This window comes from Apiospora aurea, assembly GCF_038362705.1.
Source record: "Apiospora aurea strain CBS 24483 chromosome Unknown utg000001l_segment0_segment0, whole genome shotgun sequence".
Classification (NCBI taxonomy): Eukaryota; Fungi; Ascomycota; class Sordariomycetes; order Amphisphaeriales; family Apiosporaceae; genus Apiospora; species Apiospora aurea.
In genome coordinates, this window is record NW_027117388.1 from 693267 (window position 1) to 710529 (window position 17263).

Below are 17263 nucleotides of genomic sequence, written 5' to 3' on the forward strand. Positions count from 1 at the left end.
TGGGAAGTCAAGTCGCCGATAGACACTTGCAGATCTGCCTGAGAAAGAGGAAGGAAAAAACGAAACACTGCCTCGGTGGAACGCACATGGGAAAGCACAGTATACAGGCTTGGCGCTGGAGATTGGGGGTTTTCTGCCAAAACCTCCTATCGGATCGCTCAATACAACGCAATATTCGATTCACTTATTGTCCGAGGCTCGCCCGGCTCGACGACAAGTGACGAAAGCATGGAAACCTTCGTGTCTAATCATGCGTTACGTACTCGTACCGTAGCATCGCGCGCTTTGCTCGCTGACAAGGCTCCCTCACTGGCGAATGATGCATTGTTTGAACACGCCCGTGTCTCCGGTGGAGGAACCCTAACTAACAAGGCTTTCTCCAGGCGGAAGGATCCCTGAGGTTGTTTTTGCGGCGTTATTCCGTATGTGAGCCAGAGCCAGAGCCAGAGCCAGAGCCAGAGCCAGGCTATTGCGAGTCACGGAACCTAAAACCCAGGCACCCCTGCTCGTAACCTGCAAAGAGCTGCTAGTTGGTATAGAAATCTTCCAGAATTTCTTAGCATTGCTACAGCTTGGTACGGCAAGCTGACGGGGCTCAACATGAAGTACATGTAGGCATGGTAGGGTAAAACCTGCTTCAGTCTGCTTCGCTCCTTTTCGTTTTGAGAAGTTCTTGACTTCACTGCCTCGCTTCGCGGTCGTAGAAATAAACTAGTCAACCCCAATAGCTGCACCACAATTCGCGTGTGTCACATGTGTAGGTCATCACCGACTGCCTGCCGGCGAGAGAAGTATGAACCTTGAATATGGAGGAGGTAAGCTCGTAAGAAAGACATGGGCACTCACCATCTCATCTGAAGCCAGCCCATGATACCTGTACCAGTATACAATCTGTTTGTGATGGCGATGCTCCAAAACGCCACCCATGGCGGCAGCTTGCGAGACTTGGGACTAAGTACCCATAACATCGGTATTCCTATCGGTTGTCGGACAAAACGTGACAAGAGACCCTCCATGTGGGTACGCCGTTGCTAACTTTTGGGCTGGGGTCTTGGTCTGAGCAGAAATCTGAGAAGGGGGGGGGGGCAGTACCGAGTAAATGTGAAGAGGTATGTATGTACGTGGCCGTGATGTTTGCGAGAACCTTGGTCACCTATGAATTCAAAGTACCCCCCAGGTCCCCTGCAAGTGTCCATAGCCTGCGAGGGCGTTCGGGGGTAAAAAAAAAAAAAAAAAAGGTGTGCGTGTGGTGTGTGTGGCGTCGTTACCACACACCTTTGTCTTTAATTAGGTAGACTATCATCAGGCTTGTTTAAGTTGAATCCGTGACGTGTCGAGTATCACCCAGTAATGGTGGGCAAAGGCCCCAGTAAAGCCAGCTACCCCAAAGTCGTAATATCGATAACCTGGAGCAGCAGGGTATGATTTTAAAGTAGCTGCTCGATAAAAACGAGACGAACACTCCGCTGCATATGCAGCAGCCGGCAGGAGGGGGGGCCTTGCCGCCAAAGAAACGACTACTGTCTCCGAAGCCTGAAAGCTGCACTCTAATAAGTCCGACGCACCCAAGTATCAGAACTAGAATGCCGAGAGACCGCAGCAGGAGTAAGGCACATCGCATGATGCTGGATTAGACCGACCTGTTGTTCGTCGTGGGTGAAGCCCAAGCGGGCATACGGCATGGCAGCTGTGGTCGATGAGGGGCAAAGCGTGCTCCGTTAGCGATGACCACCGCCGAAATGAATGATTCTTCTTGGGCTGGGTTGCTTGCTGTTTGCTTTTCGGCATCCTTTGGGCACTCGGGTTTGATGAGACAGGGTATGTGGAGGCCCGCGGGGTTTCGCAGAGCCGAGGTGAATCGCCTGCCCTAACCGCTCAACAGCGTGTGCACTGTATGTAGAGGATGTTGCAGTGTCACATCAATATGAGCCTCTTTCCATGTAGACCGGTGCTCAATATATTGAGCCAGTGTCGTATTATCCGAGAAGTGAACCCAAGCCAGCGAGGCAACGCTATGGCGGACTCATGAGCCTCCAGGCTAATGTGCTTTCAGTGACGCGGCTTGGGAGGTAGTCGTCTGACGTCCAATGTGCGTACTGCTTGGTACTGACTGACCTTCCCTTCTCCCCTCTGCACGAACGTAGCGATCGACTGGCCAGCCATTCGGAAGCAATGTGGCCATTTTCCTGTTCATCTATTTCTTCTTCTGCTAATGCACAGGTGTTCCGATAAGCACGAAAATCATGGCGTGCCAACATCGTAAATGATGGACAAGCTGCCGTGGACGCCGCGTGGGATAGTGGTCAGCATCTCATATCTACACTGCAGTCGTGCTCACTGACTTAGCCATGGAGCTTAAGCAAACCCCCCTAATTGGAAGAAAGTCAGACACGGAGCGCTGAGCCAAACGACACCACACGGCAGACTGCTGCGGTGTCGTGGTACGGGTCCCATGCGTCTTCCAATATTGGGCATGACCGGGTAGTGAGGCCTTGGGTGTGGTGTGGTTGGGATGGTCAGAATGACAAAAACACTCGACAGGGCCTTGCGGATTTGCCTTCCTTTTTTTGGGGAGCGGGGGAGCGAGGGGGCAAGAACGCGAGAGAGGGCCCTGAGGGACCGCTGAAGAGGGCCTCGCCATGCTAAAATTACTGGTCAGCAGGCTCGCAGGGGCAGCCTAATTCTAGGGAGTTGCAAGGGGCGATCGCTCAAGTTTAATGTTCTGGGCCGGGCAGGCGGATGACAAAAAAAAGAGCACTGCTAATCTAGCTCTAACTGCGCACTTATGCATTTTACTAGTAATTTATATAGAAACTGTAATATATTAACTATTATTATCGGAATTATTAAGTTTAATGCTTATTAACTTTTTATCTATTTTATTAGTGTATTAAATTAGCTTTTTCGGCATTAAGTTAATTATATTATTAATTTTATTTAAAAACTTAAAAGATAACTTAATTTAATATTAAAATAATTATTTTTTAAAAAAATATAAGTGTTATTATATAATAACTTTAAAATAATAGTGCTCTTTTTTTATTACTTATTTATCGAGGTTTAATAAATACTTTTATAATTATAAGTGATAAAAAGTATTAATATATTAAAAATTATAACGATTTTTTAAGTTAATTAATTTTTTAATAGTTTATTATAATATTATAAACTAAAATTAATAAACGGGAAACTATAACGTGGTTTACTACTACGCGACGTATATTACTTAACGACGCACCTTAATTTAATTTTAATATAATTAAACTTTAACGCGTAATACCTTTATAACTATAATGCCTAATTAATCTTAAAAAGATCAGATAGTTTTAATAATTTAAGCGATACGAAACGGATCGAATTAAATAAGTTAAAGAGTAATAGTAAAAGCTTATAATATATTTAAATTAATTTTACGTTATCGAATCTACGGCCGAACTTTAAAACGTAAAATTTAACCGAAACGACGTAAAATAAATTTAATTGAAAAAGAGGTATTTTATAAGTATATAATTAATTTAAATATTCGAGGGATACTTTCCGATTTTACTAGTATAAAAAACATAGCTAATTTTCTTACCGCGTCACGCGGTAACGACCGTGTTAATAAGTATTAAGTTAAGCGTTTTATTAACCGTAACCCGGATTTAAAAACTAAAATAAATCGTTAATATCATTATTAAAGGGCTTTTTATAAAGATTTTAAAGTTATTTTTACCTAGTTTATACTAGTTATAAATATAAAAGCGAAACACGAGATTATCGACGAAAATATATAGAATTTCGACGAAACCGGCTTTATAATAAGTATAATCGGGTTAATACTCGTTATAATACGTGCCGAGCGGCGTAAAAAAACGAAGTCGGTTTAGTTTAATAATCGGGAATAAATAACGGCGATTAAATACATTAATTTATAAGGTTAATATATTCCGCCGTTTTTAATTATTTAAAGTTAATATTACCTCGCGAATTAGTCTCGCGAAACCGATTTACTAGGCGATTAAGTAATTAAACCGATTTTTAATAGCTAGACTAATAACGAAATAGGCTTAAACTGGATTAAATATTTTAATAAATATACTAGATCGTAAACGAAAGGTCGCTATCGCCTCTTAATTCTCGACGATCACGAAAACTATATTTCGGCCGAATTTAAAGTATATTACTAAGATAACGATATTATTATTATTAATATACCTCCTTATTTATCGCATTTATTTTAACCTTTTAATATAATACTTTATTCGCCTTTAAAGCGTACTTATTTAAAAAAAATCGAGCTATTTATTAAAGCTTTTATAAATTATATTATTAAGTTTAAGTTCTTTATCGCCTTTAAAGCCGCGTATTTTATTATTTTTATAAAAATTAATATTAAATCTAGATTTAACGTATTTAATTTAGTACTTTATAACCTTAACGAGGTAATTAATAAACTAAATATACGTCTCCGGACGCTTACACTTAACCTATTTCGTTTAGGGACGGCTAGTACTTATAACCTTTAAACGCCGTTTAACCCTTAATAAATAACTAAGTATTCTATTTATATTAAAAAGAGGGTGTTTACTTATTAAGAAAGCTTTTTAACGCCGATTTTAAATATAATAAATTAAATAGCGAAGGGTATAATTAAAATAGCCTATAAAATAACCCTTATATATAATAAGATATATATATTAAAAGAGGTTAATTTAATATTTTTTAAGAGCTAAAAAAGCTAAAAAATCGCGAGTTTAACTTAAAAAAAGCCCTTATTATTAAAGAATTTTAGCAGTTATAAGACGAAAAGGTAAAAAAAAAAGCGTTTAGCGCCCGATAAAAATAAAAATAAGGGTTCGTCGAAGCGGAGGGTAACCGGTAAAAGGCGCTATAATATTTACGGCGAGATAGGTTATAATACGCGAATATATAAAAAAATATAGAATTAAGCGAAAAATTAGATAGCGAATAGTTTTAATTAATTTTAAGCGTTATAATTAAATCAATTTATATAAAAGGGTCGAGAAGTAGAAAAGGTGCGTTACTAAATAATATACGTCGCGTAATAGTAAACTACGTTACTTATAAAAGCTTAAAATAAAAGTTTTAAATATATTAATAAAAATATAATTAAAAGTTAAAGCTTATATTTTAATAATTTAATATATATTTTTTTATTAAATATGTTATTAAAAGATTAAAACCGTTTAAGTTTTAATTAAAGAAAATAAAATAAAGCTAGTTAGTTAAATTAATATTAATTCTAAGTAACTTTAATAACCCCACCTATAATCACTTGTGCCCTCTTAAATACTAGTATAAGTATAACTATAATTAAAATTTAAGCCTAACTCTCTTACAGTTACAGGGGTAACTACTGTAGTGGTCCTCGGCCAGTAGATTCAGCCACGCAGCATGATGTGAGAGACTAAATCTACTGGCTCTGGCATGTACTTCGCGCATGCAGATAAGGCGAGAAGTGAGCAGCGCCCTGTTTTCTTTGCTTCTCTCTCGCCCGTGGACATGACGGTGCAATTACCTTTATTAGGCACGCACCCATCCCTCCAGCGCAGCGCTGTATCTCTGCTCAGGTATGGTGGTGCAAGACCAGATTCATCTGTGCCAACCGGAGGTACAGGTACGATGTGTGTCGTACCAGGTTGGAATTGGCGACTTGCTGTCTGACTCTTCTGAGATTATCCGCCCATTTGTCGCCTTCTGGCATGCCTTAGCTGATGGAGGCCGTCACGGCCATCACTACCACTACTGGCAAATGCACGACTCGCCGTCTGCAAGCATCTACGCACATGTGGAGGAGAAGAGGGGATCTATGCAATTCCGTCAAACACGGAAATACGCTGGCTGTACGAGCAGAGTGTGTAGTGTGGTGGGCGAGTTGCGCGCCAATTCAACCCGCTTTGCAAGGCAGGGCTTGTACATCTTTTGTGATACGAATCTATTCCCCCATAGCAGTGCGGTGCGCCTACTAGTACCAAGTACTACCACTACCTATCACCACCATCACAACCACGCTACCTCCAGACTCCAGCGGGTGGCTAGGTGGGCAGGGTGCTGTGCTTTGCTGCACTGCTGAGAGGTCCAAGGGAATTCCAGCAGTTTGCAATGCGTAGTTGGGCTATCCACTATCGGTGAAACTGGGCCAGCCGAATGGCATCCCACGGGCTAAGACGCAATTAGAATCTGGGATTGTCTGGCTTCCTCCACCAATCAAGGCCGGGTTGTCTGACCCTTCAGGAAGCTCAAGGGGTTGGACGAGAGGCGCATTAGCTGCGACAGCCAAAACGTTCGGCTTTTCCAGGTGTTTCCCAGACGCCTAACTTTTGTGGCTGTGGACCACTATTGGCAACTCGAGCTTCCCGGTTGAGCGTGATGGGTGATGGGCTGCAGGCTGGATGTACCTCGAGCTACTGTCGTGTGCACCACTAATTAACACCGCAGAAGCACACAGCACACGACACACAGCAGCATGCTTTTTCTGTTTTTTTCCCCCAAAGGTGGTGCACTATCCGCCAGAACCCCGTAGTACCTTTCCCCTCTCGAACCCCCTCCTCCAGACCCAATAAGCGTGCTACTTATACTTACTCGCCATGCCCAGTGGGCATCGAGTTGCATGGGTAAAGTGGCTATCGTCAAGTACATACACACATCCATACTGCTGACATGCCACGATACGATACAGTTTGGAGGTTGTCGTGCGTAGGCGGAGGAAATCCCTGGATGGCCATGACCAACCAACTCGCAAATGCATATTCGGCGATGCACAGCCTATCAGATTGGAATTCTCTTCGCCGCGATCCATTCTTTTTTCCCTCTTCGCTTCCTTTTTTTTTTTTTTTTTTTTTACTCCCCAGTGCTTGCTTGACTGAACGAGTCTGGACTAACCAGATCCAGCACCAAAACTGCCTGACAGGCAGAGGTGCATTTCGTGATAAAACTCGCATGGAATATTCAAGCAAGATCGACACTCGACTACAAGGCTGCAAAATGTAATGCCTAGATCGTGTCTCATTCCGGGGCCGTTGTTGTATCGTAGTGCAGATTGGTGTTAGCCGGAGTACCTACAACGCCGCAGTCTTCAAATGCCAATGGCCATGATACATTGGACAAGGCAGGCCCAGCCTGCCACTCTAGTAGTAGCCACTCACTGCCAGCCGAGCCAGAACCAGACTTTTCATGCAAGCACCGTTCCATTTGCAGGAGCGGAGCTCCGAGTAAGCGGCTGCCGCCCTTGTCTTTTGTCACCTCGGTACCTTGCAAGCTTGTTTCCTCACTCGCTCATTGAGGTCTCGCTCTGACTGCCTGCTGGCATGTCCCTCCACCACACCCCCCCTTGGCCTGGCCTGGCCCTGGCCCTGGCTTCCAGTGGTAGCAGGGCCTTGGGCGGGTACTTACGACACATTTTATCAGACCTCACCTTCTCTGACAAAGGATTAGGTAGGACCGCACGCAACCCGCGATTGGTGGTTCAGACTTGGCTCGCGGCCAAATTTCAAAAAAAAGATCCCCTTGTTTTTACATCGCGCCGATCCTCCAATCCCGATTCGATCAAATCTCACCTGGACCGCCCGTCTCACATATCGATGAACTGTACAAGGACCTCCAGACCTCCTTCTACTTCTATTGAGGGGCTTGTTCCGTGCCAGTCTGGCTCGCAACCCAAGCCGGGTATTATGGGCCGCCCGCCCTGCTCTCCTTGTCTCTGAGGGTGAAGGTGAGGGTGCAAAGGATTCGTATACCACTACTACATACCATCATGTCTGATGGTGCTGTTACCGACATGGCCAATAAAGTAAAGTCTGTATCAGAAAGGGCAAGGGGAAGCCACGATGAGAACTTCCGAAGCGGGCCCAGCTTTTTCTCTCATTTGCACATGTACGGAAATACTCAAAAGTATCGATTACTAATGGGGTTATCTGGCATGTCCTTGAAGCTATCCAGATGGATACTGAATGGTTGTTGTCTTGTCTTTTTGCTACCACGGATACGTACCACCGCCCGTTGCTGCATCTGGCCATTGCCATCATCATCGTCAACGTCAAGGATCAACAGGAAAAGGCTCAAGGATGCACATGAATCCACTAAAGACTGATGGGCATTCATCCCAGGCGAAGGCGGCTTCTTTTCAACTGGCACACGGGGCTACTCGGTACACTCCTTGTGCATCTACGACTGGAAATGGACATTCCCCTCTTCTTTGAATCTCCATCTGCCTGTCCCAAACAAGTGTTTCCCGTAAACCATGCGGGAGACAAGCAAGGGTAAATTGGAACCTACATTTGCTCCAGGGGGTGGTCAACTCACAGGCGAGAAGTGCTGATCCGCCGAGCAGAAGCCACCAAATCCTGATGGTCACCAGCAACCCCCGTGGGTGGGTGTAATATGACCAAGCTCGCCCCGCTGAATCTTGAGCCCCTTGTCAGCGGAAAGCCACTCCAGATTTGTCCTGCAAGGAATCAGCACCTTGAGCAAGCGTTCGATGCTGCGCTACTTCCCGACAGTACCCTGTCTGGCTGCTAGCCTGGCTACTGGCTGGCTCTAGCATGTGGGGATGGATGTAGCGGCGGTTCGACAATCAGTCAGACAAACCTCAAGACCTCAGCCCACACTAGTGCATGGGTAGCACAGGCAAAGTACATGGACCCTGGACCTGCACCTGGAATCGCCAGGCATCACGGCGGCGTGATTCTTCACTCGTCAGTGCGTGGGTTTGATTGGTATCCTAGTACTTTGCTGCGCTGCTGGGTCTGCGACTCTGCAGGGCCCTCGCTTCTAGACGTACCCCTTTCAGTGGTTATTCTTTGAAGGCGCTACATACGCCGTCCATCGAAAACCGTTAATCTCTGGGTTGCAATGACTCCTTGGTCAGATAGACTCACACCCTAATGTTTCTTCTTCAATCCCCCTTGGATCTTGGGAATCTGCTGCTCACGTTGCACGAGGTCACAGTTGACACCCTACCACTTTCCTACAGGGACGACGTCTCTATCTTACACGGATACGGCCTGCTGCGTGCGGGCACAAATCGATACGAAATAGGCAAGCCAGCGACTGAAGACAGCTTGCCAAGAGTACGTACCGGTGGAAAGGCGCCGCCTTGTGGCTTCTGTCCCTTTGACCTCTTTCGAAACCCGTTCCTTGACCGCCCACCTAATTAGAATATACCTTGCCGATGGCCATGCTACGGCTAGTACTTACATGAGATCAAAGACTTTTGCAACCTGGTCCGATCCACTACACCAACACAACGCTACCTTCCTTACCATCATCATCCGCCGCCCGTCCCCAGCCTGATATCGATGCAATAAAGAATCCCCTTCCCAGACTTGTGGGATCCCTGTCACAACCATATGACGCAGGGTTAAAAGTCTACTAAGAATGACTGCCAAACTTGTAGAGAAAGAAGCTAGGCCTGCAGGCGCACACTCCTTTGCGTGCATACAACGACGCTTGCCGAAAAACGGGCCCATGTCTCTGAAGTACTGTTTCTCGGTTCCAACACCCAATATAATCCATATGCCAGCAAGCAAGCCCGGTCATCTTAGGTTTGATCTATTCTCTTGATGAGTCCTTTCCCCTCTAGGATTATTACTGTTCAACATTCTTGGGTCCTGAGCACTTATTAGGAGTCTAGGTGGACCATTCTCATATACCCCCTTCGATATCTACAAAATCATTCGATCTCCCGGACATCAGAGACCTTGAATCTCTATCTCAACACCAGCAACCATACCACACCACCATCTACCTCTCAAGTAGCAGTCTACTTTGCAGCTACAGCAACACTATCTCGTCTCTCCAGAACATATCCATCTCCTGCTTGACACCGCCATGATGCAGTCTCTCATGGGAGGCATCCCAAGCCATGCACCTCAGTTCTACGCCGCCAACACGGTAGCCGATGAATACACTAGACAGTTAATGATGGCCGAGTCCGCACGCCAGTCATCTCGGGCCTCTAATGGATATCGCCCAACCAACGCCATGCGCGTCACCAAGCCTGGCAGCGCCAGCACCAGCCCACAGTCTATGATGGCGAGGAGGAGGACACTGGTGAACGATAACAACATCGCGAAACGGCGGCAATATGCCCTTCAGCAAATGCAGATGGCAGAGCCGTCCTACGAGTCTTATCAGGAACCACCCAAGCGGTCCAGTCGACCAGTGAGCTGGCATCCCAGCACACAATTTCAACAGCCTCAGATGGTCATGTACCAACAATGCCCGCCGCAACAGCTGGACTACTCGCAATATTTCATGCCAGCCTCTACGCAATACACGGAAGCCGATATCTACGCAGCTTACCAGCAACTGCCGCCTACTCCCGCCATATATTCTGGGCATACTTCACCTGTGGCCACACTATCACCTGTATCGCTACCATTTTCGACTACTACCCAGGAGCATGTCCCGCCGCAATATGTGACAGCTTCCGATACCTGGGCCGCTCCTACACCCTTTAATACTACCCAATATGTATCTTCATATGGATCGTCTTATGAGTCCAGTGGAAGCCCCGATACCACGGAGCCTTTTCCTTCATATACCGGCCAATCCACCTTCACTTGGGATACAGGCTCTTCCGCGGAGTACCTTCCCGCCACTACGCCGCCCACGCCGGAGACCTTCCAGCCCGTTGCTCAACCAGAACCAGTAGTGCCGGTTGAGGAACCCAGCTTATATCAAGCCGAGGAAGAGTCCGAGGAGGAGGGCGAGATCCTGATAGGGATGGGACTTTACGACACCCCCGACAAGTCCGACATGGATCCCCAACTGGACCACTACAGGACGACAACGTCGGATCTCTTAGGGTCAACTTACAGAAAGGGGGCCGGCCTCAAGCTAGAAGAGGCCTGGGAGCCACCCAAGGAGGAGGAGGATGAAGAGGAGGACGCCGAGAGCGAGGAAGAAGAGTAGCATGGCTGCCGAAACGGGTATGAGCCTGCTGCAATGACATATTCGAACGCAACTATCAAGCAGAGCAATCTGGTTGAGTAATTCCGAGCACAAAAGCCCAACAGTGGCATCTCCCCTGCTATCTTGGGTCCTGAGATGCCCTTGGGTATGCGATCGCGGTCTCGCATCACGCTCTTTCTTTTTTTGTTAGTTCACACTTGGTCAAGCACCAGTGCGAGACGGGCAACAGAAAATGCATGTACATAAATAATTATCCGGTGAACCGGGCGATTATAGCATCCCCCGGTCAGCCTAGAAGTCACAAAGACCAAAAAAATTCAGAAAGCAATTATCAATATTTGTCAAGACATTCCCACATCGTGATTGTTCTAGTATTTCGATTTGGCTGGATACCTACCTCATAGGATCTTGCTAGAGTGAACGACTATCCTATGGCCAGCGGGGGGGTTGCCGCCTGAAACGGGGAAAACAGCGTACGTACGCAGGCACTACTTTACTTGGCAAGGTATTGTAAGAGGGCGCATGAAAAGAGGACGACTCTGCTGACTGGCAGCCGTTGGTGATGATGAAATTGCCGTGCCCGGTAGATTGCTGGCTGGGTGCGTGCCCCCCTTGACGAGGCCCCCCCTCCCGGCTGTCGTTTCCAGAAACCTTCAAATGAGTACGTACCTGTTCTTGGGGGAGACAGGGCAGACTGGCAGACGACAGGGGGTCGTCTGGGAGTCCATCTCCGTCCCTACCCTAGCTACTTCTTTAGAGTCCCCAGCAGGACGGACGGGCATTTCCAATTTTAGCGTGCCGCTAGAACAGTCGACCCTGGTTTCCATGTGGGGAGACACACGGTTGCTTGAGAAGCGGGAATGTGGGGGGTCGCACAGACGCCTTTTCTTCTTCTTCTTTGCTGTCTTTACTTTTCTTTTCTTGAGGGCCCATCCATGTTCCCTGACCCAAGCTCCGAGCAGCCAAGCAGCCAGCACCAGCCAGTCACCCAGGTCCCCACTGCAAGCAAGTAAGTACCTGTCTCTTCGTACCTTCAATTTGATCAAAATGGATCTTAACCGAACCCACCTTTCTTTCTTTCTTTTCTTTTTTTCTCCTCCCCATTCCAAAACCCTCTCTCCACTGCACTGCTCCTCAGGTGAAGTGAATTGCAAATCGTCAACTGACTGGGTCGGGTACCGCAGCAAGCAACAAGACCCTGCAACCACAGAAATCAAAGCAAGGAAATCTACACATGTACTGGACGTGGGAAAGATTGGCGGTCTGTGCTCCCAGAATATACTGGTACCCTCTCCTGCAAGAAAGAAAGAAAGAAAGAAAGCGAACAGCCGCTCTGTTGTTCTTACCGGCTGGGCATCTCCCGACGGCCCGGCTGCTGCAAGACTACCATGTATGCGAGACTAGTCCACAACACCAAGTCAAGGTACCTACACTCCTACGTCGGGCTCAGCCTGACACAAGGGATCAGAGAGGATCGGGACGATGAGAGATGTATGCATGTGTATTCAGCTGAGACCCTCTTTTATCCTCTTCTCTTTCTTGCTTGTTCTGCTCATTATTTGAAACTATACGTTGCACAACGACAGGGACAAACAGTACACACCCTGCCTACTTGAGGTATCCATCCCGAGCGTGTCAAACCCGGTGGATCGTCGACAAACTTCCCTAGCCTGCTCCGGTCTAAGCGTCCATCCATCTGCATAAAACTACTGCTTGGTACTAGAACACGACCGCAAATGAATACGACCGTCAACTCCTCCCCTCTTCAGTACTCTTGGACATGGGGGACTCCCTCCTCCGGGTGCGCTTGATGGCGCAGTCGGCGGAGCTCCCCGTACCAAGGTAACGCCGACCTCTAGGTTAGGGGCGTCATCCTGCTACTGTCAGCTAGCTTCGACAACATGGTCCTGCGAGTAAGTCGAAGCGTATAATATTCCGGTACTGACATACCATTACGACTGCATGCACCTCGGCATCTTTCAAGTGTTTTAAGGTTTGCCGTTTGCCCTGTCCGCTTGTTCGACCTTGCTTATTACTTGCTTGCACTTTCTCTCTGTGTACCTACAAGCTTGGTTGTAGCACGTAGCAGCACTAGTGAGGGTGAAGATTTCGGTCTGGTCACTTGGCAGCCCCGGCATTTTCGAGGTTTCATTCGCGCGCCCACCGAACCTCCGCCTGGGGGGCGGTCAATGGCGCTTGTCGTGGTCTTTTTGGCGACCCACTCCCACTCGTGAGAATCTCCCAAAGGCGAAACGGTATAACCCGATACCGCCGTATCCGAGATACTGTCGGCTGGGTAGCAGCAGGCAGCAGGATATGCAAGGAGTACCGAAGGGGGCGGGGTGGCAGAACCTCCTCGTCCTTCTGAGGTGACAGCAGTCAACAAGCAACTTCTTGACTCGAGCAAACTCTGCGCTACGGTCTACCTCATACGACGCACATACAGGGCTCCTTCGATCTTTTTTTCTTTCCCTCCTCTCTGCATTAATCACATGGGCGAGCGGATTACTGTCCCTTCTCGCTACCCTTGACTGATATATTTATGACGCGAAGACCCCTATAGCCGCGCATCCCGGCTTCTTCGCCTGGGTCCATTTCGGACAACGTGGCGAAGATGGCTGGAGGTTTCCAGCTTTATTAGCAGCGACGAAGTATCGACCAGGCAGCCAATCTAACAAGCTGCCGACAGACGGGCAAAAACCAGCGCCCGTTTTCGAAAGGGAAGGTCATAGAGGCCAGATGATGGTTCGACCAGTCGCTCGCTGCCCAGCCAGCCCTTCTTGACACCTTTTCTTCCAAAAGGGCTCGCTCGCTTGGAACTAGGGACGGGAGGCCCAGACAACTCTCTGCTCTACCACATGGACGTACGATGTATCATAAAACGTCCGTTTCTCCTCGCACGCTCTCATCGTGTGTGCCTTCGGCTTCGGCCAGTGCCACCACCAAAGGGGCTACCGCGTGGGTCAATGCCATCTTGTACATTAATTCGAGGGTGGTGGGATCACCACAGTCTCGTATTTGGTTTGACCATAACTACGTCTTGGCCGCCTCACCAAATCACCAGCCCCAAGAGTGAAAATGGGAAGTCCAGGAAGCATGTCAGCGAAGCGCATCCCGTTCAGCCTGTCGAGGGGATCGTCCCATCATACACGTTAACGACATTGAACACAGTGACTGTCAATCCGAGTTAAATGAAGCAACGCTCGCAGCTTACAGCGGTCAACGATGCGTATCCAGGCAGAGCGACCTTTGCTGACTCGAACAAGAAACATAAAGAGCCCAAACGGCAACGGATGCACCAAGTTGTCCCCAACGAGTGGTTCACGAGGGCGATCTCTGGCTTCCTGAACCTGTGCGACGCCTTTATTGGTTACTGTGTGCGAAGGGGAAGTGGGCGCAGGGGGGTTTTAGCCCAAGCACTCTTTTCTTTCTGGGATCGAGTCACGGCAAATGAGGGAAATCTCTCTTTAACTTCATGGTAAGGTCTATGCTATGAACATGACGGTTGTGACAAGCCATGGTGAACGAAGCTAGTTGGCATGTGTGGAGTGACGACCAGGCGTCGATTGATCTCTAACCTGCTGCCTGCCTTACTATACGCAGGTGACTACAGCTTGCATTGCGTCTGTATATAAGCCGCCGCCCCTACTGAGAACGTGGTGTCTTGGGTGCAAAGATGCAGCCTGTTGTCGAAGCAGAATTCTGCAGCCTTCCAAAGTCTATTGGATGATCCATTATTAGGTTAAAAACTTCACTGCATGACCAACAACAGGCATGTCTAAGATTAGCAACACCTAAGAAAGCACCTAAGGTGAGTAGCAGAGAATGTGTGCTAGCAATATCTCGGCATTGGACATAGAAAGATGCTATGTTGGCGACGGACGGTGTAGTGTAGCGTACATAGGCTTGGGTTGGTGGGTTTTTTCAGGTAGCCTCGAAAAGTAACTGGGCCACTTCCGATCAGTGGCACAAATTTCTCGACCATAAGCCAGGATCGTCATTTAAACAAACCAGCCTCCCACTCCCACTTTGAAAGCCTCGCGACGGAAGAAGCCAATCTCGTCAAGGGGCCACCAAGCAGGCCAGCATCTCTTCATTTCTCTTTTCGGGCAATTGCACACTTGCAGGGGTTGTTCTTCTCCCTGTTTTAACCTGATTCCACCGTCCACCGATCGCTCGCTTTCCTCCAGCCTCTTAAGATGGTGCAGTACATCCACACGCCTTGGCGGGGCCGGGCAGAACTATTGAAGGTCCGGCAGGAGTTCTATCCCTCCTCGCCCTCGCAGCCGCCGACCAGCGCCGAAGCTACTGTGGCTGTTGCTGCTGCTGCGCCTACCACTTCTCCTGCTGCTGCGACGGTGGCGGCGGATCCGCAATCGTCGTCGTTGTCGTCGTCGTCGTCCAGCGAAGAAGCGCAAAAGCGCCATGCCGTCTGGAGAGTCTCCATGTGGATGCAGCGCGGCAGCTGCCCCCACATGGTCGAATCTACGAGCCTCCTGACGGCCGCCATCCTGCTAGATCTTCAGGAGGCCAGAAATGGGGCGGATAGCCTGTACGAGGCCGTCCGACTCGCCTACTCCGCCGCCTTCAGTCGGTAGGTCCTCTTCCCTTCCACATCTCTCGCTCGTCTTTCTGCTGTGGATTTACTTTGGTTTTATTTCCCTCCCCCTCGTTCTTTGGACGGAGGAGATGCATGCACACTTGCATAAGCCCTTGCTGCGCATGCGCTGTGCTGTGCTGTGCTGTGCAGTCTGTGGGCGTGTTTTGAAACTTGAAAAATACAGTGGCTACGTGAGACATTAGCCGCCCTCCGAGCGAGGTTGACTTCCTTGCCACTCAAGGTTCGATCCGAGTCTGCATCGAATGAATGTCCGATTTGAAACCTCCACCGACCAGTGTCGCGGATACTTGGTTTGGTTGCGCCCACGGCCGCTCAAACCGTGTTTCGTTTTGGCCTTGTTTGTGTCGCCACTATATCTCAGCTTCGCGATTTTTCCTTCTTTTGGGGGATTGCCAGCTTGCAACTACTCCAGCTGGCCGGCGCCTCTCGAGAGTTTGCCAGACCGGGGAGAATAATGCGCAAGCGATGGGCCGATCACAAGCCCTAGACTTATTCTGGGTCGTCTTTAGACTTTGACTCTTGACGCAGCCACTGGCTCGGACGTAGCAGATATCCGCGTTTACCGGGCTTTCATCATCAGGAGTGCTGCTGCTGAAGAAAACTGACTAATGAAACCAGGTTCGTTACTGGACTGCTCGATGGCCAACAGGAGAAGCAGCAGAAGCAGAGCATGTGGTCGATTGCGAAAATCATCGGTCTGCCAGCGACCTTTGTCGAGCTCAGGCATCAATGCACGCACGAGCAGCTTCCGCCACTGCTGAAGCTCCGGTCCGCGGCTCAGAAGTCCCTCGTATGGATCTGGGACTACTACTGGCGGCATTTGCCTGACGATGAAGCTCAGGGCAACCCTGGTGGTGCCTCTGCAAGAGACGCCTGCATAGAGCTGGTGTCGAGCTACTTACAAGAGACGGATGCGGCGAAGAAAAGTGCCATGGAGAAGCGGATGAGGCAGTATGATGAGGTGCTTATCCTCGAGGCTCTTTCGGAGATTGATTCAGCCTGCAAGGACCCCTTGATGCTTCGGCGTTCTTTGCAGCTATATAGGCACATCGTGGATGGCGGCATGGGCTCGGCGGGTGAGCACGAGTCATCGAGCAGCAGCAAAGATCTCGGGGCTCTACAAGCCGAGCTCGCTCAGCAAACTAGTCAACTTGACGCGCTGCAGCAGGTCTCCAAGACGGGCGTCGAGGCCGCTGCACCGGTCGAGTCGCCTGTCATGACAAGAGGGTGGTCTAGATTCGAGGGGGCGTGGAAGCCGAAGCCTATAGGAGTGGTGTAACTCTAGATGTCACCTAATACAGAACAAAAGATGCATTCTCATTTGTCATGCAATCCACTGCAGTGCAACTTGCTTCCTCCAAATCATGTGCTTTCAAGAGGAACTTACTACAGTCGTCATCTCGTAATGTTGCAGAAGCGGATGGCCGGCAGCTGTTGCCCGCCTTTGCCGGCTGACAGCTCCGCAGTGTGACTGCCGCTCAACGTCATCGCAGAAATGCGGCAATAGCGAACGGCCTTGGCTGCATTACCAATCGGAATTGCGTATGTTTATGCTAAGCCCTGATCGGTACACTCTTTCTACTATATTTAAGTATACGAAAGTGTATATAATAGAAGATTAATACGTTAAATATATTAATAAATAGATTTTATTTTTATTATTAATTGTTTTAAGCGGGGTTTTTATTAGAATTCAAATAATATAGAATATTTTCATTTTTTTAT

General features: G+C 48.2%; 2 protein-coding genes across 2 annotated transcripts; both read left to right on the forward strand.

Annotated features, from left to right (window-relative positions):
* Positions 1–9831: 9831 nt before the first annotated feature.
* On the forward strand, positions 9832–10917 carry PG986_000238 (uncharacterized protein; the record flags this gene model as incomplete). Its single annotated transcript, XM_066836460.1, has 1 exon — positions 9832–10917. One exon carries the CDS (start codon positions 9832–9834, stop codon positions 10915–10917), a length of 1086 nt encoding a protein of 361 aa, XP_066705353.1.
* Positions 10918–15116: 4199 nt separating this feature from the next.
* Positions 15117–16817, forward strand: PG986_000239 (rRNA-processing protein LAS1; the record flags this gene model as incomplete). Its single annotated transcript, XM_066836461.1, has 2 exons — positions 15117–15511; positions 16157–16817. The coding sequence occupies 2 exons, from the start codon at positions 15117–15119 to the stop codon at positions 16815–16817; spliced, it is 1056 nt and encodes a 351-aa protein (XP_066705354.1).
* Between the last annotated feature and the right edge of the window lie 446 nt (positions 16818–17263).